Below are 26,821 nucleotides of genomic sequence, written 5' to 3' on the forward strand. Positions count from 1 at the left end.
AGTGAAGTAAGTCAGAAAGAGAAAAACAAATATCGTATATTAATGCATATATGTGGAACCTAGAAAAATGGTACAGATGAACTGGTTTGCAGGGCAGAAATTGAGACACAGATGTAGAGGACAAACGTATGGACCCCAAGTGGGGAAAGCGGTGGGTGGTGGGGGTGGTGGTGTGATTAATTGGGCGATTGGGATTGACATGTATACACTGATGTGTGTAAAATTGATGACTAATAAGAACCTGCTGTATATATATATATATATATATAAAGATACAGATAGATTAAAAGCTAAATCATGCTAACACTAGTCTAAAGAAAACTGGAGTAACTATATTAAACTATGTTAATTTCAGACAATGAAGACTTCAGAGCAAGGAAAATTATCAGGAATAAAGAGGGGCGTTATATAATGATAAAAGGGTCAATTCTCCAAGAAGACATAACAATCCTTAGTATGTATGCATCTGTTACAGGCTGAATTGTGTCCCCTACCAAATTCATTTGTTGAAGTCCTAACCCCCAAATGCATCAGAATGTGACTACTGTATTTGAATATAATCATTACAGAGGTGATTAAGTTAAAGTGAGACCATTAGGGTGGGCCCTCATTTGGTATGACTGGTGTCCTTATAAGAAGAGGAATTTGGACACAAACACAGAGGGAAAACAATGTGTAGACACAGAAAGAAGATAGCCACCTACAAGTCAAGGAGAGAAGACTAGAACAGATACTTCCCGCACAGCAATATAGATGTATGATTTTTTTTATCCAAAAAATCTTGGCAAAAATTAATAATAATGTTGCTTCTATGATTTCAAATAAATTTTCAAGGACATACAAAACTCTGTATTATTGCCAATGTATGTAACTTCTATACTCAGTGATACAACAGCCCTTTTAGAAGGAAATGAGGAAATTTTATAACCTCATCTATGAATTTATGTACAATAAGCAACTGGGACTGAGCTCAGGGTATTGATTTAAAGGGGCTTTTCAGACATCAGTATTTCTGCTGTATCTTAATCTATTCCAGAGGATTTTTACACTCCAGGGCAGTTAACTATATTACTATTCTGAAAGGAGTAGAGGTGTTTTCTTTTGAAAAGTTGGAGAACACATGCACCCCAGTGTTCATAGCAACACTATTTACAATAGTCAGGATACGGAAGCAACCTAAATGTCCATCAACAGAGGAATGGATAAAGAAAATGTGGTACGTATATACAGTGGAATATTACTCAGCCATAAAAAGGAACAAAATTGGGTCACTTGTAGAGACACAGATAGACCTAGAGAGTGTTATACAGAGTGAAGTAAGTCAGAAAGAGAAAAACAAATATTGTATATTAACGCATATATGTGGAATCTAGAAAAATGATATAGATGACCTTATTTGCAAAGCAGAAATAGAGACACAGACATAGAGAATGAATGTATGGATACCAAGGGGGAAAGGGGGGTGAGAGGAATTGGAAGATTGGGATTGACACATATACACTATTGATACTATGTGTAAAATAGATAACTAATAAGAACCTACTGTATAGCACAGGGAACTCTACTTAATGCACTGTGGTGACTTAAATGTGAAGGAAATCCAAAGAAGAGAGGATATATGTATATGTACAGCTGATTCACTTTGCTGTACAGTAGAAACTAACACAACATTGTAAAGCAACTATACTCTAATAAAAATTAATTTAAAAAAAAAGTTGGAGAAAGATGAATGTTCCAAGGGAAAGTGAAAAAGGAGAACCTGAGACACTCATAGCAGGTGTGTCCACCTACAGGTAAAATATGAGAATGAGTAAAACTGGAAGTTATACATCTAGAAACTGATATTTTAAAGAGATTGTGTGAACACTGTGACCTCATATGACGACCACCTGGCCACTCTGCATGAACACCATGGGGGGCTTTTAAAGTTTGACTGAGAATCAAACCCATACACATAATAAATGCCTGTATTATTTTGCTGGGGCCACCATAGCAAAATACCACAGACTGGGTGGCTTAAACAATAGAAATCTATTTTCGTATAGTTCCGGAGGCTGGAAGTTCAACATCAAGGTGTCTCAGGTTTGGTTTCTCTTGAGGCCTCTCTCCTTAGCCTGCAGATGGCCACCTTCTCCCTCTGTCCTCCTGTGGCCTTTGTGGGTGGACATCCCTGGTTTCTTTCCCTCTTCCTATAGGGCACCATTCCTGTTGGATTAGGGCCCCACCCTTAAGACCTCATTTAATCTTAATTACCTCTTTAGAGGGCCTATTTCTAAATATGGTTAAGTTGAGGGTTAGGGCTTCAGCATATAGTTTTGGGGGACACAATTCCATTTATAACAATGCCCCATCGCTAGGTTTACTTAGCCCAAATAACAGATAAAACAGGCAACAAAACACGAACTGGTATCCTGATTGTAATGCAGCTTCTGGATGTTTAAGGTGATGAAAACTTAATTGGGCCTCCCTGCACAGCTTCACACCTGGCTGCTGGGATCCCAGCCCACATTCTGCCAACTGCGAATTGCCCACGGAGCGTTTTCATTCAGATTCTCTCCTGAGGTATCCAATCCATGGTGCAGAGATGTTGGTCCTTAACCGATCTCATCTTTGGTGTCTTGACTCGTTGAAAATTCAGAAAATTCTCTGAGGGGATGAGGATTTCACTTTCAACACGTAGAAAAAGTGGCAACCAAAGGCTTAAGTGAGAGTGGCCTTTCAAAGCCCTGTTTCAAAAGAATCTTTTCCCTCCTCCTATTTTCTTAAAAGCAGGACATAAATTTACACAGGTGTCTCTCCTCCCCTCTCTACTAGGAAAGACAAAGGTTAATACCTGGAGACAATTTTAGACCCTTATCAATGGAGAAGACCCTGCCTTAAATGTGTATAACAAATCTTACTCTTGGTTACCATGTTTTTCTGGTCACCTCCTCCTATCTGGCCTCCCCTACCCTTTTCTTTCTTTTGTCTTTAGCTGAAGATGATATTTAAGTCTGAGTTCTAAGACACCTGTGGGAGTCACTCTTTTTTCCCCTGGATATTTCCCACCTATACATGAGGTATATATGTTAATAACTTTCTGTTTGTTTTTCTTTTGCTGATATGCCTTTTGTCACAGGGTTCCTGGCCTATGAGGGTAGAGGGGAAATTATTCCTCCCCTACAATAATAATAACCACCAACCCCCTACCTGTCCTGGGACTGGAAAAACAAGTATTTGATGAAGACAGAGAAACCCCTGAAGAGACAGAAGGAAGTTGTTGAAAAGAGCAAAAGGGGGAAGTTGGGGAAGGGACTTGGCAGACAGAGTATAGGATAAAAGGGGTCAGAGATCTCTATCCAGGCCTGTGGTCTAGGAGAGCCAGCATTCGCTGAGGGCGAGAGAAAACTGTCCGCAGACATGACCTCAAAGGGATAGGAAGCCCCTTTCCACAAAGCCAAGGGAGAGGCCTGAGAGGGTATACCAGGTGCCCGGGAAGCTGAAAATGGCACTTAGTTAGTCGATACGTGGAAATGCTACTTCTAGTTTCCTCAAGGAAATTTTCATGAGGATGGGAAACGCAGCAACCTGGTTAATATTCTTCCTCCTCAAGTCTGAATTCATGCCTTCCTCGGTTATCCGTAAGGAAGGACTATCCAGGGCTTTGCTCGACTTGCTTCAGTTTCTCCTCTGAGCTCAGAGCAGCTCCTGAAGGAAAGATGTCGGAACTTGACGAATCTTTGGCAGATTGGGAAAGCGCAACTCGGAGGGGACTACTGGGGTCATTTGATTCTTGGGGGAGTTAACATTAGAGAGACCAAGAAAAGAGGGAGGAAAAGCAAAACATTTACTCTGGCAAAGTGGGTGATCTCTCATATGATAAGAAAGAGGACGGGGGATGGCAGACCCAGAGCAGAGCGGCGCAGCGGAAGCGTGCTGGGTCCATAACCCAGAGGTCGATGGATAGAAACCATCCTCTGCTACATGTTTGTAGTACTTACGTTCTAGGATCTTGAGAAGATGGCCTCTGAGAAACTGTTTGATTTCATAAAATTCGTCTAGGAATGTATTTAGTATTTTCCTTCTTTCTCCCCAGATGATTGCACAATTTCCTTCTCACTCATTTCAAGATAGAGGCAAGTCTTACCTTTAGAGCAGAGGAAGAGGAGGTGACAAATTTCATGTTTACTTCCAACAAATTAACCTTCTATCTTCCAGAGAATATACACTGAGGTTGAATATAATATTTTATTTTTTTGCACATTTTCTTACAAAGAAAAAACATTGTTACTTAATTTTGCCTGATACCAATGGTTACTGTAAACCAATATAGCCTTTTTACTTGAATGGGAGTTTCAGGCTCCTTTCACTCTTTTGTTCGTTCCTATGCATGATTTATTAAGTGCGTTTCAAGTTAATAGTAACATACTATGATATTCTTCTCTGAAGCAATTTATGTAACAATAATTGGGAAAACAGATTTTATACCCTCTCCTTATTCATGCTTACATAAACTACATTCATGGGAATGTTATGAGAAAAACAAGGAGCAAAGGAGTTACATGTGAAATGGTAGAAAAAAATTAGAATATGTTTTGAAAAAATTTTGTAAATTTTGTGCATCAGAATTCCATGGACATGAAGAGATTAGTGGTAGGACAGGAATAAAACACAGACCTACTAGAGCATGGACTTGAGGACATGGGGAGGGGGAAGGGTAAGCTGTGACGAAGTGAGAGAATGGCAGGGACATATATGCACTACCAAATGTAAATTAGATAGCTAGTGGGAAGCTGCCGCATAGCACAGGGAGATCACCTCTGTGCTTTGTGACCATGAGAGGGGTGGGATAGGGAGGGTGGGAGGGAGGGAGACACAAGAGGGAAGAGATATGGGAACATATGTATATGTATAACTGATTCACATTGTTGTAAAGGAGAAACTAACACACTAAAAAAAAAAAAAGAATTCCATGGACAAACTCAGAGGAAAAATAGAAGTTTTACTGATATATTTGCCAAAGAAATTGAGAGAAAATTTCTAATTAAAATACTTTTAAATGAGTACCTATAGTATGACAAGAAAATATAAACTCTTCTAAACAATGAGAATTCACAGAGCAAAATATCAAAAGAAAAAAATATTAATAAAAATTTGCACGAGGTGGACCTGTTTTGTTCCTTTACTTTGCTGGTGAATATGTTCTTATTGGGCAGGACCAACCACCTTCAATTTATTTTGCTTGTTTACCCCCTAAAAGCATTTTAAGTAACTAAATGTCCAGGCATAGGAGATTGGTTGAATAAACTATGACATGTGGACTCAGAGAAGGAATGCTATGCAGCTACAAAAAAGATATGGAATGATTTCCAGGAGATATTGTTAAGTGGGGGGGGGGTGCGGGGGCAGATCAGGATTATAGTATGCTATCTTTTTTCCAAAAAAAAGGAGGAGGATTAGGAAAATATATGTGTTTTTCCCTTTGAAAAGAAAACGCAAAGGTAAACCAGTGAAGCTGGTTATCTAAAAGGATAGTAATAGTTCTGGGGTAAATGGAGTATAAGGGATATCAGGAGAACGTTTCTCTGAGTACACTTTTTTGTATACGTTTACCTTTTGTTTATTTATTTATTTTTGATTGTGTTGGGTCTTCGTTTCTGCGCGAGGGCTTTCTCTAGTTGCGGCGAGCGGGGGCCACTCTTCATCGCGGTGCGCGGGCCTCTCACTATCGCGGCCTCTCTTGTTGCGGAGCACAGGCTCTAGACGCGCAGGCTCAGTAGTTGTGGCTCACGGGCCTAGTTGCTCTGCGGCATGTGGGATCTTCCCAGACCGGGGCCCGAACCTGTATCCCCTGCATTGGCAGGCAGATTCTCAACCACGGCGCCACCAGGGAAGCCCACGTTTACCTTTTGAAAGCGTGTGAATCTTCTACATTTTCAAAAAATAATATTAAATCAGCAAGGATAGGAAGTGGAGGGGAAAAAAATCCAAAACACAACAAATGAGCTCAATTCTATCCCATTATCATAACTACATGGAAGAGTGAAGAATGTAATTTGTGACAACAGCAGTTGACAGTGTACCTTTACTCTCGGTCAATGTAGGGGAGAACTGCAAACAAATCTTCAACACTTTTCAGTAGATTTTTTTTGGTAGTGGACAGCAAAGCTGTTCTTTAGCCACTGTGTGGGTCTAGAAAGCAAGTGAGGAAATATGCTGATATTGTTGGAGCTACGGATCTCAGTGTGGAAGAAGGGACAAGTAAAGATATGGAATGAGGTAATGCCAGAAAGAATCCTGCAGAGTTGGAGTAGAGTTGGAGGTATCATTGTGAGCTCATGATTTTTTAAGTATGTATATGTATGTATATAGGCATGTATATGTGCACATATATGCATATGCATGTGTGTATGTATATATGCACATGTGTATATACATGCACATGTATTTCTTAGGTCTTTCCATTAAAAGGGCCAAGAAGCAGATATCATAGAAGTAACTAGAACAAGTCCCCAGGAGGGCCTCCAACACTATCCCCCATTGAAAGAAACCAGGGCATCTCTGAGAAATGGCTGACTTCGGGGCTGGGGCAGGGTAGATGCAAGTCAAGCCTGGAACAGCTAGTTATGTCAGAAGGTAAGAACGTGCTCAAACAAATGACAGTGGTATCTTCAAGGACCCAGAACCCAGCTTGAAAGGGCTCTACTAGGTAAATATGGCTAATTTGAGCACCGTGTAGTCGGGAAAAAAAAAAATAAGATTCCATGAGTCCAGATCAATGATAGATATTTAATTAATGGAGAAAAGGGAGGACTTTTGCTTAAAATGGAACATTGAGAGCAGACAGGTAAATAAGGAGGGTGTGCCCGAGGAGCCCTTTACACTTTGACGCTGTTACCCTCAACCTGCTGCATCTCCCTCCTCGGTCTTGACACTTGTCTTCCAGGCATGAGCTGTGGGGGGATTCTTTAGACATCCTCTCTCTGCTCTCACTTCACCACCTGCCTTGATTCTCTTCTAGTTCCTCAGATCCAAGCGTAGGCTTTACAGGGCTTCTTACTGAGGCTTCTCTGGCTTCCTTTATCTCGGCTTAGCTGCTCCCATGTATGCTTCCTCAGCACCCAGACTGCCCTTGTCATACCACCACATATTTTAATTGTTTCTTTAATATCTCCTTCCTGCCCTCTAGCATGCTCCCTTTAGATCTCTGTTTAGTTATCTTACTCGTAGTAAAGATGCTGGTTCCATTAAACACGGTCCTTTCTTTGGCGAACTCTGCAGGCTTTGAAGAGATCCAGAAAATAACAATCATAGGTCATAAAAGGGCTTCAGCATTTGTTTGAGATATTTGGGATGTGATAAAGCCTATAGTTTACACAAATAAAGCCAAGGGTTCAATCTCTGAGGGACATCTTTTGATTTGGAGACAACTGTGGAGACAACTAATTTTGGAGAAAAGTAACCCAGTTCACTGCATTCTTGGCCAGTGGTCTGGAGAAAAAGATCCACACCTGTTTTTTTGTTTGCTTGTTTGTTTTGTTTTGTACTTAGTTGTATATGTTTAGCTGTTAGTTGTAGAGACCCCATCTTCTGGTGCAGTGCCCTATACTTTGAAGGAGTCAGTGAGATTTTGTGGAAATGAACAGAACATTTTGAGAGCTCAACCGCAGTGAGCAAGGATTTATGCAATTTTCTCACCATTCTCCAGGTGTTTCATTCCCAAGACTCCAGACGAATCCAGCTTAGAATAAACTTTTTGACTTTTCTCCATATAAATTCTTTGATTCATACATACGATATAAAAGCCTCAGTGTGATTTCAGGATTTGAAACTGCCATTCAATCTGTAGGTCTCTTGCTGCAAGCATTTACAAACAAGCCTGATGTTACTAAAGTGCTTCTGACAGTTCCAAGCCTTAAATGCAGTCCTTCAATTTATCTCAAAAAGAGCAGCGACAATGCTTCACAGTTGGTTTACTTTGCAAGTAGGCAGGAAAGAGAATAAAGAAAACAAACAAAACTCAAAACAGGTCTGGTGGGAGGAATAGAGAAGGAACTGGGAACAGTGGAAGACAGGGAAAAGTAGGACAGTCACAGACTGTCCTTGAGGTGTGGATCATAAAGAAAGATGTCCCTCAGAGATTGAACCCTTGGCTTTATTTGTGTAAACTATGAGCTTTATCACATCCCAAATATCTCAAACAAGTGCTGAAACCCTTTTATGACCTATGATTGTTATTTTCTGGATCTCTTCAAAGCCTGCAGGCTTCACCAAAGAAAGGACCATGTTTAATGGCACCGGCATCTTTACTATGAGTAAGATAAATAAACAGAGATCCAAAGGACTGAAACCCAACTGTGGGGATTTCTCTACCCCAGGCTAACTGGCTCATATGTCAGCTTATCTCAATTTGTTCTCAGTTCTTTACCAGGAGCTTGAAATTACAAAATGAAACATTATTTAAATCTCCAACCTCCCCCTCTTTATCTTCTTATTCCCCTGCACCTGAAAATGTCAAATAGCCTAGGGGAAGAATGCTCTATGGGCAGTAAAATGTATTAAAAGAAAATCTAATCAGAAGATCCTAGCACTGTCATAAGTATATACATAGAGGGAAATAGATAAATTTAAAAATGGATACAGGATATGTAGAAATTAATAAATGACAAAGTTGATATTTCAATTCAGTAGGTAGGCAAAATTGATTTTAAAATAAATTGTGATGCTATAACTAACTTTGCCTATTGGAGAAAACAAAGTTGGATATTTACCTCTCAGCCAGTAACAAATCAAGTTCCAGATAGATTAGTGACTTAAATACAAAATATAAAATAATAAAACATGTAGTTGCGAATAATAAGAGAACTCAGAAGAAAAAAATTTACTTGGAAACTATCGCATAATAAAAGTTTGAGCAACAAAGGCTTAATAAAAATATGCTTCGATGAAAGCCTATAAAAATCATAATAAGCTATCTTAAATCAGATGTACACAAATGGGAAATTCACAGCAGAAAAAAATCCACCTGAAAATTAGAAATGAATGAGGCTGAGAATGAGATGATGGTGAGGGGGCTGCTTTGGTCTATCACTTCATTGTTTTAACCAAGGACAGTGTCTTCATGCTATCTTAATTCCTTAGTCTTTATGAATTGCCAAATATTTTGATGCTCTTACACACTGCTTTCCAGTGGTCTTCTAAAATGTTTCTTAATAAATTTAAATCATTCTAAAGAATGTAATTGCCAGTATATGGTAAGATTTGAACATTAAAAGAGTCCAATCCATCATTGATTTTTTTCCATTGGAACCTAAGAGCAATTTGATATACCCTAGCATCCTTTGAAAATGTACTTGGTATACTTTTATTTAACAGTCGAAAAAATATTCATGAGTTATTTTTCTCTTTCAAAGGCATTTCTGTTCTACAGCTGTCATGGAATTTTATCCCCATATATTGCATTTTTTATGCTTAAAGGCTGTGACATTATTATACTACTCTGAAACAGAAAAATATATTAAAAATGAGATATGATATTTAGTTATTTCCAATGAGTGTCTTTGTATTTTAAGAATCTCCCCCCGCCCCCCAGTTTGAGTTGTTTTCAAGTTTAATAGTAACATGTGATCAATAAAAAGTATCTCAAAGTATTTTTGAGAAGTATTTGGTATATGAAGAGTAAACTTGTGTTTGAACCTAATGAAAGGGACAGGACTTTTTCCCCCAAGTTAGCTCATGTGTCTGCGGATGAAAATTTCTAGGGGTTGGAATGGGAAAGCTTCCGTAGAAATAACAAAATTATCAGAAATTTGCAGAGAGGAGATGGATAACCAGTTGAGATAGGTAAACCTCAGGTCCCACCGAGACTTGAACTCGGATCGCTGGATTCAGAGTCCAGAGTGCTAACCATTACACCATGGGGCCTATTCTCACCCAACTTTTGCTAAATTCTTTGATGATATAGTTCCTCCTCCCTAAGTCCCTTGATCTGGTTATCTGAAAGGTATAAGCACATTTTGCTTTTCCTCCTCTAGGATTAAGTCATGGACGCTTACCTGTCACATGCCTACATCCATCTTTTAGCCAGAATCTGATAGAAAACATTGACTTCCAAATGTTAGGAATCCTCCCCTCCACTCACCCATTCCCACAGAGTGCTCGGTTTTGTGACAAGTGTTCTGTACCATTACTTCACCCAAGGCTCACAATCGCCCTGTGAGATGGGAGGCATTATCGCTATTTTACAGGTGAAGAAACTGAGGCAGAGACCTGGTGTCTTTCACCATACTTTATCGGATCCTGTTGCTGTCACGAAAAATCCTCTTTTTCTAGGGTGATAATCTTTCTCTTTTACGGACGCGTTATGGAAAGATTTACCAAAGTAGCAGAGGAGACATTGGTGTTTAAGGAAAAACTGAAATAAACATGCTTGGAAGACGCGGCTGGAGGAAGGATCCCTGCAGTCCTGGGAACACAACTCAGAGTTGGGGGGCGGTAGGGCGGAAGCAGAAAGGAGATGCGCTCGGGAGTTTTCCTAGGACCGAGTCCAGCCCCAGGGTCCTCCTGCTCTCCTTTCACCAACGGGAAATATGAGCAGAGGAGACTCCCAAAAGGACACAAAGAAAATTCCCGCTCCGCCTGTCACATCTATTTCCCGCACACACATAGGCGCCCACACTTTGTGAAAACCCACAAGACAAATCAGTTTCTGTGATGGGTCTTGGTGAATGTTCTGAGTCGCATCCTAATCCAGTATCTTCACAAACTCCTTGGGCTGGCTTTTAGCTGGCTCAGAGCTCGACGATATCCTGCGCAAGTTTAGGAGTGAGTGCCTAGCAAATTCTTTAGTCGTATAGGGAAGTCCAGTTTTGCTCCAAATATTTTCCCAGAATTCGACGCCTGTAGGATGAGACTGGCCTAATTGAAACTGAATTTCTTGGCTTGCAGCTTGGGGTTGCTTACCAGGATTTCAGATTTTAAGCGAAGATAACGCTGGAGGCGGGCTTCGAGGACGGCGCGCCCTCTTGTGGACACAGACTGTAAAGCGCAAGCCCTCCCTCCCCGCCCCAAACAAAACCCCACCAAATACCCCAAACAAACCAGCAAAAAACTCCACAACCCTATAAGTATCCCTGTAAACACCAGGCTTCTTGCAAGATTCCCTTGCAGAAGGAGTTTTTCAGGGTGGCTTTTACTGGAAAAATCTTAAATTGGTTCTTTTCTGGAAAGCTGGGTTGGGAGTTTTCCTCAAGCTTAGAACAGGTGGAGAATGGCCAAGGACGGTTCATTTTTTGCATAGAGTGGGTAGGAAACCCTCAGGAGAGAGGGTAAACATCCTCCACTGGAGATTCTAAACTGTCGAAACCTGGCAGATTCAAGAAAAATGTCCTTACAAAGGAGATGCTTTTCAACCTCTGCGGGGAAAGCCAGGTAGATTCCTCTTCCCTCGGCATAACCAGTCAGCGACGAATACACCAGTTCAATTACATTTTCCAACGCCACAGGGAAGAATAGTCCCAATGGCCTTGACCCTGCGTGGTTCCTGATATGTTAACAAAAGTGCACCACGTGCAGGAAGGTGCCTGTGACTTGTGCAGCAGTGGCTCCCCGTCTAGCAGAGAAAAGCATCTGTACTTCTCCAGGGTCACATCCTACAGCTTTCCCAGACTCTTGCCCCCAGGCAAACTGTGATGAGAGCAGCAAGTGAAACCCTTCTGAGTAGGGGACAAATAAGTGCAGAGTTCAGAGGTTAAGGTCTGTCTCCTTCCTGCACCCTCAGAAAGGGAAAAAGAACACCTTCAGCCTAAATCCTAGCTTTCTGTGCAGCACTCAAAAATCTTCAACTGAAGGACAAATGTGTAATGAGTGCTTTCCAGAGGCTAAGCCCATGGCAGGTACTGGCCTCCCTACAACCAATAGGTAACCAAAACTAGGCACATACATACTTCAGGAAGACAGGGCAAGAATGTAGTCAAAGGAGACTTTCTTTTCAAACTCTCATTCAAAAGTGCAAAATTCGGTGCTCCAATTACACATCCCCCACCCAACTTTAGCTACTGCTGTGGTCTCATTAAGCCAGAGTCGTGGTTGACATTCACCTTCAGGGTGGCTTCTGCTCCAGTCTTGGGCAAAGACTTGTTCTTAGAGTCACTGTAGACTTGGGATCATTGAAGGAAAAGAGTGAGAAGAAATCTGGGAAGAAGTGGAGCAGAAAGATTTGGAACCAAGCATGGACATGAACTATCTGGGTTCTGGGATGATCAAACCAGATTAGGTGAAAACTTCATGCACTCAGCAACTTGTTTTTTGTTTGTTTGTTTTGTTTTGTTTTGTTGGCCATGCATCTTGTGGGATCTCAGTTCCCCAAACAGGGAAAGCCCAGAATCCTAACCACTAGGAACCAGGGAACTCCCTGCACTCAGCAAGTATTTTTGAACTCCTAACAGGAACCAGGGACTGTGGGACTGAGAACTGAAAGGTGAACAAGGCCACAGTACTGGTCTCTCCCCTAGGAGACCTTGCTGTCTAGAGCAGGAGGGAGGGCTTATCAAACAAGCAATTAAAACGTGAGGTGGTAGGAGAAGAGGACATTCGGTGCTGAGGAAACAGATGGGGCACTTAAGCCTAGAGGAAGGGAGTCAATGAAGGCCTCAGTAAGAAGGGCTGAAAGGGCTAAGTTAATATTTGAGGAATGAGTAGAGAATCAGACCTCATAACATGAGGGGAAATGGGAGGGCAAAAAAGTTTTCCTGGTAGAAAATGTGGAGAGGAAAAAAAAAAAAGAAAGAATAGAAATAATTTTATCGTGGCTTGTGACTAGAAGCTAATTTGGAGGGAGGTGTGTGACAGGAACAGTGACAAATGAGGTTGGAGATGTGGGCAGGTTAGGGCAGCAATCATTAAAATGTGGAAAGCTGCCCCGAGCAAAGTGGAAAGAACTTGTCCTGTCTTAGGATTCTCAAAGGTGACAACAACGGCTGCTCACTCATGAGTTGCTACCTGCAGTTTGAAGAACTGTACCACACGGATCAACTTAATCGAAGTGCAGAAGTATTACTAATATAAGTCTAAGAAAGAATCTAAGGAATTTGCAGCTAAGATGGGACGAGGTGGCCTGAAAGTGGTTATGGCCCCGGGACTGCTAATCCATCGTGCTCTGCCTGTGTGGGCTCGGATGCCACCCTCTGAGAAAGCTCAGTGAAGAGCAAAGCCGCGAGGGAAAGCAGCTTCTAATCAGATATTTATCACATCTCAGTTTAGACTTCCTTTTCCAGTTTTAGGGTAATGTGGCCATTCTTTTAAAAACAGAAAGTCCGTTTGCATGCGTACATAGATTCCTTTCTAGGAATAAAGCCAGGGGCGACAGCCGAGAGACAGCCCCTCCGCGCCCGGACCTGGGCACAGGTTACAGGATTGGCGGCTGCTCCCTGCGGCGCTGTTTTCTGCATACAGCTTCGCCCCAGCAGCCGGTGGGCTCCGATTTCCGAAGCTTGACCAAGATACTATTTCTCATTATGACTGACGTGTGGTGGGCTGGATTACAGGGGGAAATGCTGGTTTTAAGGGACGAGATTGCAGAAATAAAAATGAAAACGAGAACATTTGCCAAGGTCCCACCGAGATTTGAACTCGGATCGCTGGATTCAAAGTCCAGAGTGCTAACCATTACACCATGGGGCCCACGAGGGGTTATTTTGGAAAGGTATCTCTTGTGACAAATATCCATCTTTTAGGCACCGGATCCCAACTAGTAAATTTTAAACAACGTGTTCCCCCCACCCCACCAACAAAACTGTACCGCCCCCTGGAGGAGCATTTTGAAAACTTGTGGGTGTTTTGGTTGTCTCAATGGCTCAGGGCACAACTGGCGTTGACAGAACAGGGCCAGAGATGCTGGAAGTCCAGCTGTGCTCAGGACAGTCCTATACCCAAGAATTATCGTTAGAACTGCACAACTTTTGTAAAACGACATTTTCATCTGGGTTTTCAGGGACCTTTTCTAAGGGTGAAATCCCTGCTTCCACCTTTGTACCTCCCACTTAATCATCTTATATACAACGGGCAATGCTGTGTGGGACCTGGTTAGGATTTTGCCTTTTATCCTGAGATAGGAAGTCACAGCTTCTGATTAAGTGTCCTGGGAGACTCACTTTTGGAATACATGAGAAGTCTGAACATTCTGGGCCACCACACATTTAGGAAGCCAGACCACATAAAAGTGCTCTGGCAGACAGTCCCAGCCCACAGCCAGTGTCAGCTGCCAGACATGTGAGTGAAGATGCTTCCAGACGATTCCAGCCCTCAGCGGCTGTCCCAAGAATCACAAGTCAGTGATCCTCCACCTGGGGCCCCAGACATCTTGAAGCAGACAGCCATTCCTGCTGTGCTCTGACCTAATTCCTGATCACAGAGTCCATGAACATAATAAAATGTTTTGTGCCACCGAGCTTGGGCTGCTTATTATGCAGTAACAGTAACCTGAACAACTCTAGAAACAGGAATTTTCCTGATCTACTCCCTTAGTTTTACCCAGTAGGACTGTCCCTAATTTTTTGCCACTATAAGTAATGCTTTAGTGAACGTCAGTGTCTTCTTATGGGGCTATTTAAGTTTGTCATATGTTATCAAAAATGATGATTGTTTACAAAATTGTTGGGCTTGCATGGGGTTTTGTGAGAGTAGGATGATTAGAGATAAGAAAACTCCCCTAAAGACACCATCTAAGTGCTATGTACGGTTATTATATTAAGATGTAAAAAAACATTTGTTGGGGTGTCATTCACTGAGTGTACATTCCAGGCTCTGCGCTTGGTGCTGGGGTATGGCTGAGAGCAAGACTCCTTTGTTGGAATTGACCTCTTTCGGGATGGTTTTGCAATAATACTGTTTGCTTTCCTGGATCTAGAGCCTAGCAGAGGTGGCCCTATCTCGTCTTGCTTTGCAGGGCATTTTTTTCAGCAGCTATTTAGAAAACATGCAGGCTGTCAAGGCTCTGTGCAGAAATTAAGTTGGACTAAGAGGAAAAGACACAAGAAGCTCACAACTGCTCACCTCATAGCTCTCTTTCCCCAGCCACAACGGCCTCTTGCAGTTCCCAGAACACACTAAGTACCTGACTTGGTTACTTGTTCCTTTTCCCTGGAACAGATTCCCCCAGGTAGTGACTCAGCACTTTATGCCAATGACTCCTCCACGACGCCTTGTCTGCATACCCTCCTTAAAATTGAGATCCCCAACTTCCTATCCCCTTTCCTGCTTTACTTTTATCCAAATCACTTACTAAGGAGCTGATATATTAAGAATTTTATTAATTTATTTTTTTATTGCCTAGCTTACCCCTCCCCTCAAAGTGCCACAAGAGCAGGAACTTTCACAGGCTTTTTTTTCACTGTGTATCCTCCATACTAGCATAGTGCTTGTCACATAATCATAGGTGCTTAATAAATACTTGATGATGAAATAAATTAGTTTCCCTTTTGCTGGCTGATTGGGTCACATAAAATCATTGGCTCTACAATGATATGCCTGATTTATAACTGGAATTGGCAATACTTTCTATATAATTCTTCTTCCTTTATTGCATGATGCTTAATTATTTCCCTGATACATATGTTGTCTTATTCGATCCAAACAACTTTTCGATGAAACTGGGCTGGCTTTCTACCCCTGTTTTGCGGATAAGGAAACTGGTACAATGAGTTTCACTGACTTGTCTGTGATCGCACAGTGACCAGAATGGCATTTGCGTCTTTGTGGTAGTGAAGTCACCCCTCGGTGACCTCAGATCATCCATTTTCTGGTATTTTGTTTTGTTTTGTCTTGTTTTGCCAAGGAACCATGGTCTTGGTATCTAAGAGTTCTAACTCCTACCTTCATTGCATGGAGAGGGAGAGGAAAACCTGGGGGCCACTAAACGAGAGGTTGGACTCATCTGCTTGGTTAAGCTTGCAAGTCTCCTTCTCACTCCTTTCCCTTTCTTCCTGCAGCACAGTTTTATAAATGACAAAGTTTTCTTTTAAAATTCTAAGTCTGTAGTCTTTTTTGTACACACAGATATTGAGATTCTAAATCAACACATTTGAGAGGCTGAAGGGTGCTAACCTCTCCCATATGTAAGTGCATCTTTGGGGGCTCTCATCTGGGAATTCAGTTTTATAAACCTTATGTGGGGCTCTTTCCCAGAAGTTGAAGAAAGGGTACAGAAATAGAACCTGGTCATAACAGGAGCAGGAATAAATGGATGAGGTTCTTTGAAAGCACTGCCAAATCTCTAATGTTTCTCAGATATTAAGAAATCATGCAGTCAAATGTAAAATGATATAAAAGTGAAATTCCAACAATTTAATGACAGATATGTGCATGGGAGTTGAGATGGAATGCTAGAATCTGAGCAAAGGAAAGGTGAGGTGTGAGGATTGTTGGTGACCTCTACCTCAGAATCCTCCAGGGAGACAATTAATTCATGCTAGATTGCAAGTGTGACTGTTTAAGATACAATTATACCAAGAATAAAGAGAGAGAAGTTATAGTGCTGTTAAAGATTTATGAAAATGTTCCTTAGGAATCAGGCTACTTCATTTACTTTCTTGACTTACTAAAGCAATTTATGACCAATAAATTGGTCAGTCAGGCCAGGCATACTTCTCATTACAACTAATATAGTGAATTCTAGTTTGATGAGTATCTCTTGTGAGTTTTGTTATCGTGAATATATTCCTCAGATGTAAGAATCCTCATAAAGTCCCAGCTTGAAGCATTCCATTGCTACTTCCAGTTTATAACAACTATGGCTCATAGAAACACTGCAGAGGGAGACAGGCTAGGGGAGAAAGTCAGGTTTCTCCTTAAGGAAAGCAGGCCCTCCTTAAGCTCTATGGATTATCGCATCTCTGTTACAACTTCTATCTTATAAACCTGCTGAGACAGACTAAATAGTAGGTTCTCATAGAAGAATATGAGGTTATAGAAAACAAATTTATTCAAAAACTTGCATGAACGAAGGTGAGGAATGTACATACTAAACATACGAAAATAACAAAAAACAAAGAATACCCTTATTATTGACAATAAGCCAATCTGTACAGTAGAGAGGACTTCCTGGATGGTGGAAGATAAAGCCCTTTTGAAGGATAAAATCCTCTGCAGTCTTTTTTCTATTTTTCATGTAAAATATGAATGCAGGCCTGCTCTTGCTCATAATATTAACTACTTAAATTTCAGCACCTAACCTTAAAAATGAAAGTCTATAATTAATGATTCTCAAAAAAACCAAGATGTTCCTCTACCCTGAAATTACAGTTCCAATCCTCCTTCATAAAAGTAGTCAAAAGAATGTGATCTAAAGAGTTGTCAGATTCTCTTTCTCCTGTCCAATATGGAATTCTCTGCGGGTATTCAAAATTACCACCGAGTTGTCTGTTCTCAGTTAATAAAAATGTGGGAGTCTCATTTGATTTGTAAGAGATCTCCTAGGAAGTCCAAACATTAGACATTGTTGCGTATTCCTTAGCTATAGATCTATGCAGTTTGCAATTCTGATCCCCTGGCTGGCTGCAAAGGTAACAATGTTGTATTTGGCATCTCTTTTTAGCTGGTTAAAAAGAGGACTACTAGCTCCAAAACGGACCCAATGGTACTTTCTTTTTCTCCTTCATGCTCAGAGGAACAAAGAAACTCCTATGACTGCTAGATTAATTTAACAAGTAACGTGAGAGTCTGCTTCATTTAAATAACCATACAACGCTAAATTGGCATCTTGAATCGTGAATATTTCAGAATCTTATTTGATAAACGTTTCATGGTTCATACCTAGTGGTTTTATACTGAAATCCTGTCATCGTTTTGAGAAGCCCACTCCTGTAGACTTTAGTCCCACTAACCATTTCCGATGCCTTGAATGTGATATCCACTTTCTTACTTCAAGTGCCCAGAATGCTCTTTTGTACACCACCCTCGTCTATTGGTAATATTATTTATTCTGTGCTCCTTGGGCTTTCCATGCACATCTCTACTGAAGCATTTATTATCTTACGTGTGTTTTGTTTGTTTATTTATGGACAATGTGTACATATGAGTCAAAATTCAAAGTGCTTAAAACGGGCACAATTAAAAAGAGCCTCCATCCATCCCTGCCCCTAGGCCATCCAGCACATTCCACATTCTCTGGTTATTCTCTTTTTCGTGGCTAAAATACATCTCTGAGTCCACAGCACCTTTTCTTCCCTCCAAGGGCACCGCACCTTAGGCCTCACCTTATCCAAGATGAACTCAGCTACTTCGGGAGTAGAGGGTACTTCCTCCTCCGCCTTTGTTTGGAACAAGGAAGGGAGCCGACCGAGAAATGCGAGTCTTTCTCTCTCGAGTTTCTCTAGTTTTCAATTTGGTCGGAAGAATTCAAATAAACGGCTGCCCCACCCGCCTTGAGTACACCTTTTTTCCACTGTTGTCTTTGGAGTTTCGATTTATCTGTACTCTCAACATGGCCTTGTTAATGATGGTGCTAAGAGCCACGATAAGGTCCTGTGTGCCAACATCCAGGGTATCACCAGGCTCGCCATCCGGCGCCTGGCTTGCAGCGGTGGAGTCAAGTGCATCTCCGGTCTCCTCTTAGAGACCCGAGGGGTGCTGAAGGTCTTACTATGAAATGTGACCATGACGCCATAACCTACACCTATCACCAGGCTCGCCATCCGGCGCCTGGCCTGCAGCGGTGGAGTCAAGTGCATCTCCGGTCTCCTCTTACAGAGACCCGAGGGGTGCTGAAGGTCTTACTATGAAATGTGACCATGACGCCATAACCTACACCCAGCGTGCCAAGCGCAAGACGGTCACCGCTGTAGTTTGTTCTCTCAAGCTCCAGGGACACACCCACTATGGCTTTGGCGGCTGACTGCATTGTATCTTGTATTGCTGTTTTCAATTGTAAAAGCTCTTTTCAGGGGTACCTATCTTTTCTTTTAAGGAGTTAGCTGTTCAGATCACATATTGTAGCTGAAGTCTTGTTCCTTAGTTCCTGCACTAGTGTACGGCATCGTGGTCTGCTGCAAAGTGATACGAGAAAAAGGGCTATGCAGTGAATGGGTCTGGAGTTCCTGTACACGTAAAAATGGCTTCCATTCACAATGCTTACAGGCTCCCAGGCGCACTTATAGAATGTGCTAAACTGCAAACATTTTAATCTGGGGCTTCCTAACTGAAATTAAACTAGTATCTAAAGGGCACCAGTTCAGTGACTTCCTGGATTTCCCTGGCGTTGTCATTGTTCTCGAGGTTTTCGGGTATTGTCTGTCCAGTCAAAACATGGGGAGACGGGCTAGATGAATCAAAGAACGTAGTGTTGACACCAGAAGTGCTAGCAAAAATGCACTTCCTTGTCTGAACATTTGTCAGATTAACACCAAATCTGGGTTGAACGTCACCTCTTCAAATATTATCCAAATCCAGCAAAGACACCTTCTCCTCCTCTCTCCCCGCCCCCTCCACCCCTCCGCACGGAAATGACAGGCAAGGCGCCCCAGCTCTTTCTTGAGAAGTGCTAAGTAGGTCTGAAAAGAGCCTTTGGGTTTGGCAACGCCTATAAACACATTTACTTGGAGCTGGTATACTTGGTGACAGCCTTGGTACCCTCAGACACTGCGTGCTTGGCCAGCTCTCCAGGCAGCAGCAGGCGAACGGCCGTCTGGATCTCCCTGGATGTGATGGTCGAGCGCAATGCGCCAGGCGCGACGCCTCGCCCGCGATGTGCTCGAGGATGTCGTTAGCGAACGAATGCATGATGCCCATGGCCTTGGACGAGATGCCAGTGTCCGGGTGGACCTGCTTCAGCACCTTGTACACGTAGCTCTCCTTGCGGCTGCGTTTGCGCTTCTTGCCATCCTTCTGTGCCTTGGTCACCGCCTTCTTGGAGCCCTTCTTTGGGGCAGGAGGGGACTTGACAGGCTCAGGGATGCTGAAGTACTGCGATCGAAATGAAACAAAGGGCCAGGAAAGTAAAAGGCACTTCTTCAAAGACAATGGTTTATGCAAATGAGGCGGGATAAAGGTTTCTGGTGATTGGTGACTTTTCTCCAGTGACGTCATAGCTCAATTTTTGCCCAGTCAAGGTAGGCATCCTGCATAGTCGCGTTTCCATTGGCCTAAATGAAAGTAAAATGTTAGCCAATCGTACAGCTTCCTTTTCGCGCCTAGCAGGGCCTATAAAATATGCGTTTTTAAGTTTTTGCTTATCTTTGATAGCGGTTGTTGATTCCGAGTCATGTCCGGGCGAGGCAAACAAGGCGGCAAGGCTCGCGCCAAGGCTAAGACTCGCCCTTCGCGGGCCGGGCTCCAGTTTCCCGTGGGCCGAGTGCACCGCCTGCTCCGCAAGGGCAACTACGCCGAGCGGGTCGGGGCCGGCGCGCCGGTGTACCTGGCGGCGGTGCTGGAGTACCTGACGGCCGAGATCCTGGAGCTGGCGGGCAACGCGGCCCGCGACAACAAGAAGACGCGCATCATCCCGCGCCACCTGCAGCTGGCCATCCGCAACGACGAGGAGCTCAACAAGCTGCTGGGTAAAGTCACCATAGCGCAGGGTGGGGTCCTGCCCAACATCCAGGCCGTGCTGCTGCCCAAGAAGACTGAGAGCCACCACAAGGCCAAAGGCAAATAGAAGTCTGGATTGGTTTAATGCAGCTCAAGTTTCTCAGTCAAACCAAAGGCTCTTTTCAGAGCCACCTACAGTTTTCTGGGAAGAACTGAGCACTAGGTTTATAAAGCTTCTTATACTCTAGATAATACTTAGGACCATTATAGGTGAATTATACCAACCTCAAAACTTGTGTTAGGAAGTGACTTCCACTCCATATTAAAGTGTGTGAAATAACCTATAAACTTTGATTCATCAGCATTGGCAGATTTGAGGGGTTATGTGGAATGAGTCATTCTTAAGTATTGTCTCCTTCACCTCCACCCATCATGAACCTCTGGAAAGCACAAACTTCTGGTGGAAGGTCAATGTGCCTTTTTGTGGCAGTTTTAAGACATTTTTGTTTTCTGGGTTCTAGACATCCTGAGTGTTCAGGGATCAGACCAAACCTGTATCTTAGGTCAAAGGCCATTTTGGGAGCTGTAAGATTTCTGAGAAAGACCTAATTTCACATCAGTGTACATTACCTTTTACATTGCTGACTAAGGAAAATTTAAATACTCAGGCTTCTTATTGGAAAAGTTAGCTGAGGTGCCTGGCAATTATACTCATTGTTATTATTGGATTCTCAAGTATTTTCCAAGCTCCCTTGCACCCATCCATACAAACAGGTGTCTATATAAGTTGATGATCATTCGTTTCAGGATAAAAATGCTAAATTCTAGTTTTAAATGCCGTTTTCTTGGTCTTTTTATTGTTAAAAGACCCTGTACTGATGGGATTAGATCATTTTTTCCTTAAAAAAAAAAATAGCTTGCCTTGGTAATTTCTAGGCCCTGGGGGGAGGGGGAGGATCAGATGTATCAGATGCCAGGCAATGAGGCTCTCCTAAGGTTCTGCCAGTTGCTAAGGAACTATTGGATGTAGATGCAAACTCAAGGGGTGTGTATGTAGCTTGCGGTAAACATAGGTTACTGGTGGGGAATTAGATTCTTTAAAAACAAAGGAATTACATTCCTAAAATAGAAAAATAAATTGTGTTGCAATGGAATTGTTTTATATTAACTAACAATGAAAAGAAGTTCATGTAAGGATGAGTTTTCCTATGAAGTTATTAACCCTTTAATTCCTCACATGCAAATCAGATTGTACTTACTGAAAAAAATTTAAAAGTTCTTAAAATTCGTGTTTGAAGCAAAGCTGAGGGGTGATGGTTCAGCGCTGTTATTAACCAAAATTGTGGCCACTGATCACTGGATATGTGGCTAGTTTGAACAAAGTAGTGGACACGTAATATACACACTGGATTTCAAACAGTACAAAATAAAAAAATGTGAAATATCTAATTATATTGATTACATGTTGAAATGAATATTTTAGATATATGGGGTTAAACAGAATACTATTAAAAATAATTTCTTCTGTTTTTATTTTGTTCTAATGTTGCTAGAAAAGTTTCTGTTTCTTATGTAGCTTGTATTTATTTCTACTGGAAATTGCTGTTACAGAGCAAACAACTTTACAGGAAAAATGAAAAAAAAATTGAGGTCACAGATAACTGAGACTATCGGAGGATTGGGGCAACAACAAATAAAATTTTCGAGTCCTAACCAGTCCGGTTACCGGTTGGATAGTCCTGGTCTCCTTTTGTCCAATCAGCTTATGACTCTCGCTATAAATAGGTGGCTAGGGGGGGCCTTTATGCTAGCTGAACCATTTAGCCATGGCTCGCACTAAGCAGACCGCTCGCAAGTCCACCGGCGGCAAGGCGCCGCGCAAGCAGTTGGCCACCAAGGCGGCACGGAAGAGCGCGCCGGCCACGGGCGGCGTGAAGAAGCCGCACCGCTACCGGCCCGGCACGGTGGCTCTGCGCGAGATCCGCCGCTACCAGAAGTCCACGGAGCTGCTGATCCGCAAGCTGCCGTTCCAGCGGTTGGTGCGCGAGATCGCGCAGGACTTCAAGACCGATCTTCGCTTCCAGAGTTCGGCCGTGATGTGCCAGTGTCCGGGTGGACCTGCTTCAGCACCTTGTACACGTAGCTCTCCTTGCGGCTGCGTTTGCGCTTCTTGCCATCCTTCTGTGCCTTGGTCACCGCCTTCTTGGAGCCCTTCTTTGGGGCAGGAGGGGACTTGACAGGCTCAGGGATGCTGAAGTACTGCGATCGAAATGAAACAAAGGGCCAGGAAAGTAAAAGGCACTTCTTCAAAGACAATGGTTTATGCAAATGAGGCGGGATAAAGGTTTCTGGTGATTGGTGACTTTTCTCCAGTGACGTCATAGCTCAATTTTTGCCCAGTCAAGGTAGGCATCCTGCATAGTCGCGTTTCCATTGGCCTAAATGAAAGTAAAATGTTAGCCAATCGTACAGCTTCCTTTTCGCGCCTAGCAGGGCCTATAAAATATGCGTTTTTAAGTTTTTGCTTATCTTTGATAGCGGTTGTTGATTCCGAGTCATGTCCGGGCGAGGCAAACAAGGCGGCAAGGCTCGCGCCAAGGCTAAGACTCGCTCTTCGCGGGCCGGGCTTCAGTTTCCCGTGGGCCGAGTGCACCGCCTGCTCCGCAAGGGCAACTACGCCGAGCGGGTCGGGGCCGGCGCGCCGGTGTACCTGGCGGCGGTGCTGGAGTACCTGACGGCCGAGATCCTGGAGCTGGCGGGCAACGCGGCCCGCGACAACAAGAAGACGCGCATCATCCCGCGCCACCTGCAGCTGGCCATCCGCAACGACGAGGAGCTCAACAAGCTGCTGGGTAAAGTCACCATAGCGCAGGGTGGGGTCCTGCCCAACATCCAGGCCGTGCTGCTGCCCAAGAAGACTGAGAGCCACCACAAGGCCAAAGGCAAATAGAAGTCTGGATTGGTTTAATGCAGCTCAAGTTTCTCAGTCAAACCAAAGGCTCTTTTCAGAGCCACCTACAGTTTTCTGGGAAGAACTGAGCACTAGGTTTATAAAGCTTCTTATACTCTAGATAATACTTAGGACCATTATAGGTGAATTATACCAACCTCAAAACTTGTGTTAGGAAGTGACTTCCACTCCATATTAAAGTGTGTGAAATAACCTATAAACTTTGATTCATCAGCATTGGCAGATTTGAGGGGTTATGTGGAATGAGTCATTCTTAAGTATTGTCTCCTTCACCTCCACCCATCATGAACCTCTGGAAAGCACAAACTTCTGGTGGAAGGTCAATGTGCCTTTTTGTGGCAGTTTTAAGACATTTTTGTTTTCTGGGTTCTAGACATCCTGAGTGTTCAGGGATCAGACCAAACCTGTATCTTAGGTCAAAGGCCATTTTGGGAGCTGTAAGATTTCTGAGAAAGACCTAATTTCACATCAGTGTACATTACCTTTTACATTGCTGACTAAGGAAAATTTAAATACTCAGGCTTCTTATTGGAAAAGTTAGCTGAGGTGCCTGGCAATTATACTCATTGTTATTATTGGATTCTCAAGTATTTTCCAAGCTCCCTTGCACCCATCCATACAAACAGGTGTCTATATAAGTTGATGATCATTCGTTTCAGGATAAAAATGCTAAATTCTAGTTTTAAATGCCGTTTTCTTGGTCTTTTTATTGTTAAAAGACCCTGTACTGATGGGATTAGATCATTTTTTCCTTAAAAAAAAAAATAGCTTGCCTTGGTAATTTCTAGGCCCTGGGGGGAGGGGGAGGATCAGATGTATCAGATGCCAGGCAATGAGGCTCTCCTAAGGTTCTGCCAGTTGCTAAGGAACTATTGGATGTAGATGCAAACTCAAGGGGTGTGTATGTAGCTTGCGGTAAACATAGGTTACTGGTGGGGAATTAGATTCTTTAAAAACAAAGGAATTACATTCCTAAAATAGAAAAATAAATTGTGTTGCAATGGAATTGTTTTATATTAACTAACAATGAAAAGAAGTTCATGTAAGGATGAGTTTTCCTATGAAGTTATTAACCCTTTAATTCCTCACATGCAAATCAGATTGTACTTACTGAAAAAAATTTAAAAGTTCTTAAAATTCGTGTTTGAAGCAAAGCTGAGGGGTGATGGTTCAGCGCTGTTATTAACCAAAATTGTGGCCACTGATCACTGGATATGTGGCTAGTTTGAACAAAGTAGTGGACACGTAATATACACACTGGATTTCAAACAGTACAAAATAAAAAAATGTGAAATATCTAATTATATTGATTACATGTTGAAATGAATATTTTAGATATATGGGGTTAAACAGAATACTATTAAAAATAATTTCTTCTGTTTTTATTTTGTTCTAATGTTGCTAGAAAAGTTTCTGTTTCTTATGTAGCTTGTATTTATTTCTACTGGAAATTGCTGTTACAGAGCAAACAACTTTACAGGAAAAATGAAAAAAAAATTGAGGTCACAGATAACTGAGACTATCGGAGGATTGGGGCAACAACAAATAAAATTTTCGAGTCCTAACCAGTCCGGTTACCGGTTGGATAGTCCTGGTCTCCTTTTGTCCAATCAGCTTATGACTCTCGCTATAAATAGGTGGCTAGGGGGGGCCTTTATGCTAGCTGAACCATTTAGCCATGGCTCGCACTAAGCAGACCGCTCGCAAGTCCACCGGCGGCAAGGCGCCGCGCAAGCAGTTGGCCACCAAGGCGGCACGGAAGAGCGCGCCGGCCACGGGCGGCGTGAAGAAGCCGCACCGCTACCGGCCCGGCACGGTGGCTCTGCGCGAGATCCGCCGCTACCAGAAGTCCACGGAGCTGCTGATCCGCAAGCTGCCGTTCCAGCGGTTGGTGCGCGAGATAGCGCAGGACTTCAAGACCGACCTACGCTTCCAGAGCTCGGCCGTGATGGCGCTCCAGGAGGCGTGCGAGGCCTATCTGGTGGGGCTCTTCGAGGACACCAACCTGTGTGCCATCCACGCCAAGCGCGTCACCATCATGCCCAAAGACATCCAGCTTGCCCGCCGCATCCGCGGGGAGAGGGCGTGAGCCTGAAGGTCTCCCATCCACCCCAAAAGGCTCTTTTCAGAGCCGCCCACATGCACACTGAAAAAGGACTGTTTCCTTGCTAATTACTGCTACTATCTTTGCTTCTGGGAGACAGGTGGACTTTATACATTGTAATTTTCTAAGTGTCAGGTGTATGTGTTATTTCCATCTCCCAACTTAGTAAAGCAAGTGGTTAGACCTTCCTTACATTCCTAATTTCTCTTTTAGTTAGGAAACACTATTGCTACGGTTAGACTGTCAGATGTAATCATGCCCATTCCTTTTCTGAGGGGGCTTGTGAGATGCAGGACCTATGATTTCCACATGGGATTTAGGGTGATGCTAATATTTTACCAAGTTAAAATGATCTAATGCTTTCTACTTGGATTAACACCTTAAGCAAAAAGTAATTGAGTGTCCCCTCCCAGGAATCCTATGGGAAAAAAAATCTCTTTTCCTATGGAAAAAAGATTTGATGGGAAGCAGTCGTCCCCCACCCCCTCCCCGGGCACATCTAAGGCCAATTTCTAATTAGATTGGTACTCCTGAGTGTGTAAACAGGGCCGTCTGGCTTGGGGAACTGAGATATTAAGTCAAGAGGGGCCCACAACAGATGGCCCTTTCTGCTGGCTGGGTAGGGCACCCTCCCCTGGATATATGCAGTCAGTATATTGCTTCCCCAAGTAATCTTTCAAGTTCTCAGTATTTGAAGATTTATTCAGGGGAAATGAGCAGTCCTAGTTATGTGTACATTTCTAATTATGTGGATACAAATATTCCATGTCTTTAAACTCCATGTGCTGAACTCCAGTTCAGTTATCCTTCTACCTAAGCTCTTCTGGAATTTCAACATAATTTCATCATTCCATACAAGGAACTTGGAGTTTTGCTATAGTAATGGCTCACAAAAATGAATACTCAGACACCACATCATTTTGGCTCATGCTAATGGGTAGATGGTGATGCCAAGTACTAAGATTCACTGGGAAAGTAGTGATGATGATGTTCAGTCTGGGATATACATTTTTAATTTCCTGGAGATCTACAAGAATATCAGAAAGTAGATGTATGTGTATGTCTGAACTTGAGATAAGTCTGGGATGGACATAAAGATTTGGAAGTCATTAGTATATACAAATCATTTGAAACCAAAGGACTGGCCTAGAGATCCCTCTGGCTCTTCCTCTCTTGTGACCACTCTGCCTTATTTGCCAGTATCGAACTTTTTGTCATTTGCCTGCACATACCACAAGCCATGAATT

At 42.7% G+C, this 26,821-nt stretch overlaps 3 protein-coding genes and 2 non-coding genes across 5 annotated transcripts in view; 3 read left to right on the forward strand and 2 right to left on the reverse strand.

Annotated features, from left to right (window-relative positions):
• LOC102986055 (histone H2B type 1-C/E/F/G/I-like) overlaps positions 1 to 26,821 on the forward strand; it is a 43,035-nt gene that overhangs the window by 14,068 nt on the left and 2,146 nt on the right. The window lies entirely within an intron of this gene.
• TRNAQ-CUG (transfer RNA glutamine (anticodon CUG)) lies at positions 9,832 to 9,903 on the reverse strand. Its single transcript has one exon. It is a non-coding gene; the product is annotated as a tRNA-Gln (tRNA).
• TRNAQ-UUG (transfer RNA glutamine (anticodon UUG)) lies at positions 13,588 to 13,659 on the reverse strand. Its single transcript has one exon. It is a non-coding gene; the product is annotated as a tRNA-Gln (tRNA).
• On the forward strand, positions 20,234 to 20,626 carry LOC112064344 (histone H2A type 1-like). The gene has a single exon (XM_024121937.2). The coding sequence runs from the start codon at positions 20,234 to 20,236 to the stop codon at positions 20,624 to 20,626; it is 393 nt and encodes a 130-aa protein (XP_023977705.1).
• On the forward strand, positions 22,323 to 25,559 carry LOC102986522 (uncharacterized). Its single transcript, XM_028478765.1, has 4 exons — positions 22,323 to 22,638; positions 23,055 to 23,205; positions 23,252 to 23,310; positions 25,147 to 25,559. Exons 1-4 carry the CDS (start codon positions 22,326 to 22,328, stop codon positions 25,557 to 25,559), a joined length of 936 nt encoding a protein of 311 aa, XP_028334566.1. The 5' UTR covers positions 22,323 to 22,325.

This window comes from Physeter macrocephalus, chromosome 18 (assembly GCF_002837175.3).
Source record: "Physeter macrocephalus isolate SW-GA chromosome 18, ASM283717v5, whole genome shotgun sequence".
In the NCBI taxonomy this organism is placed as follows: Eukaryota; Metazoa; Chordata; class Mammalia; order Artiodactyla; family Physeteridae; genus Physeter; species Physeter macrocephalus.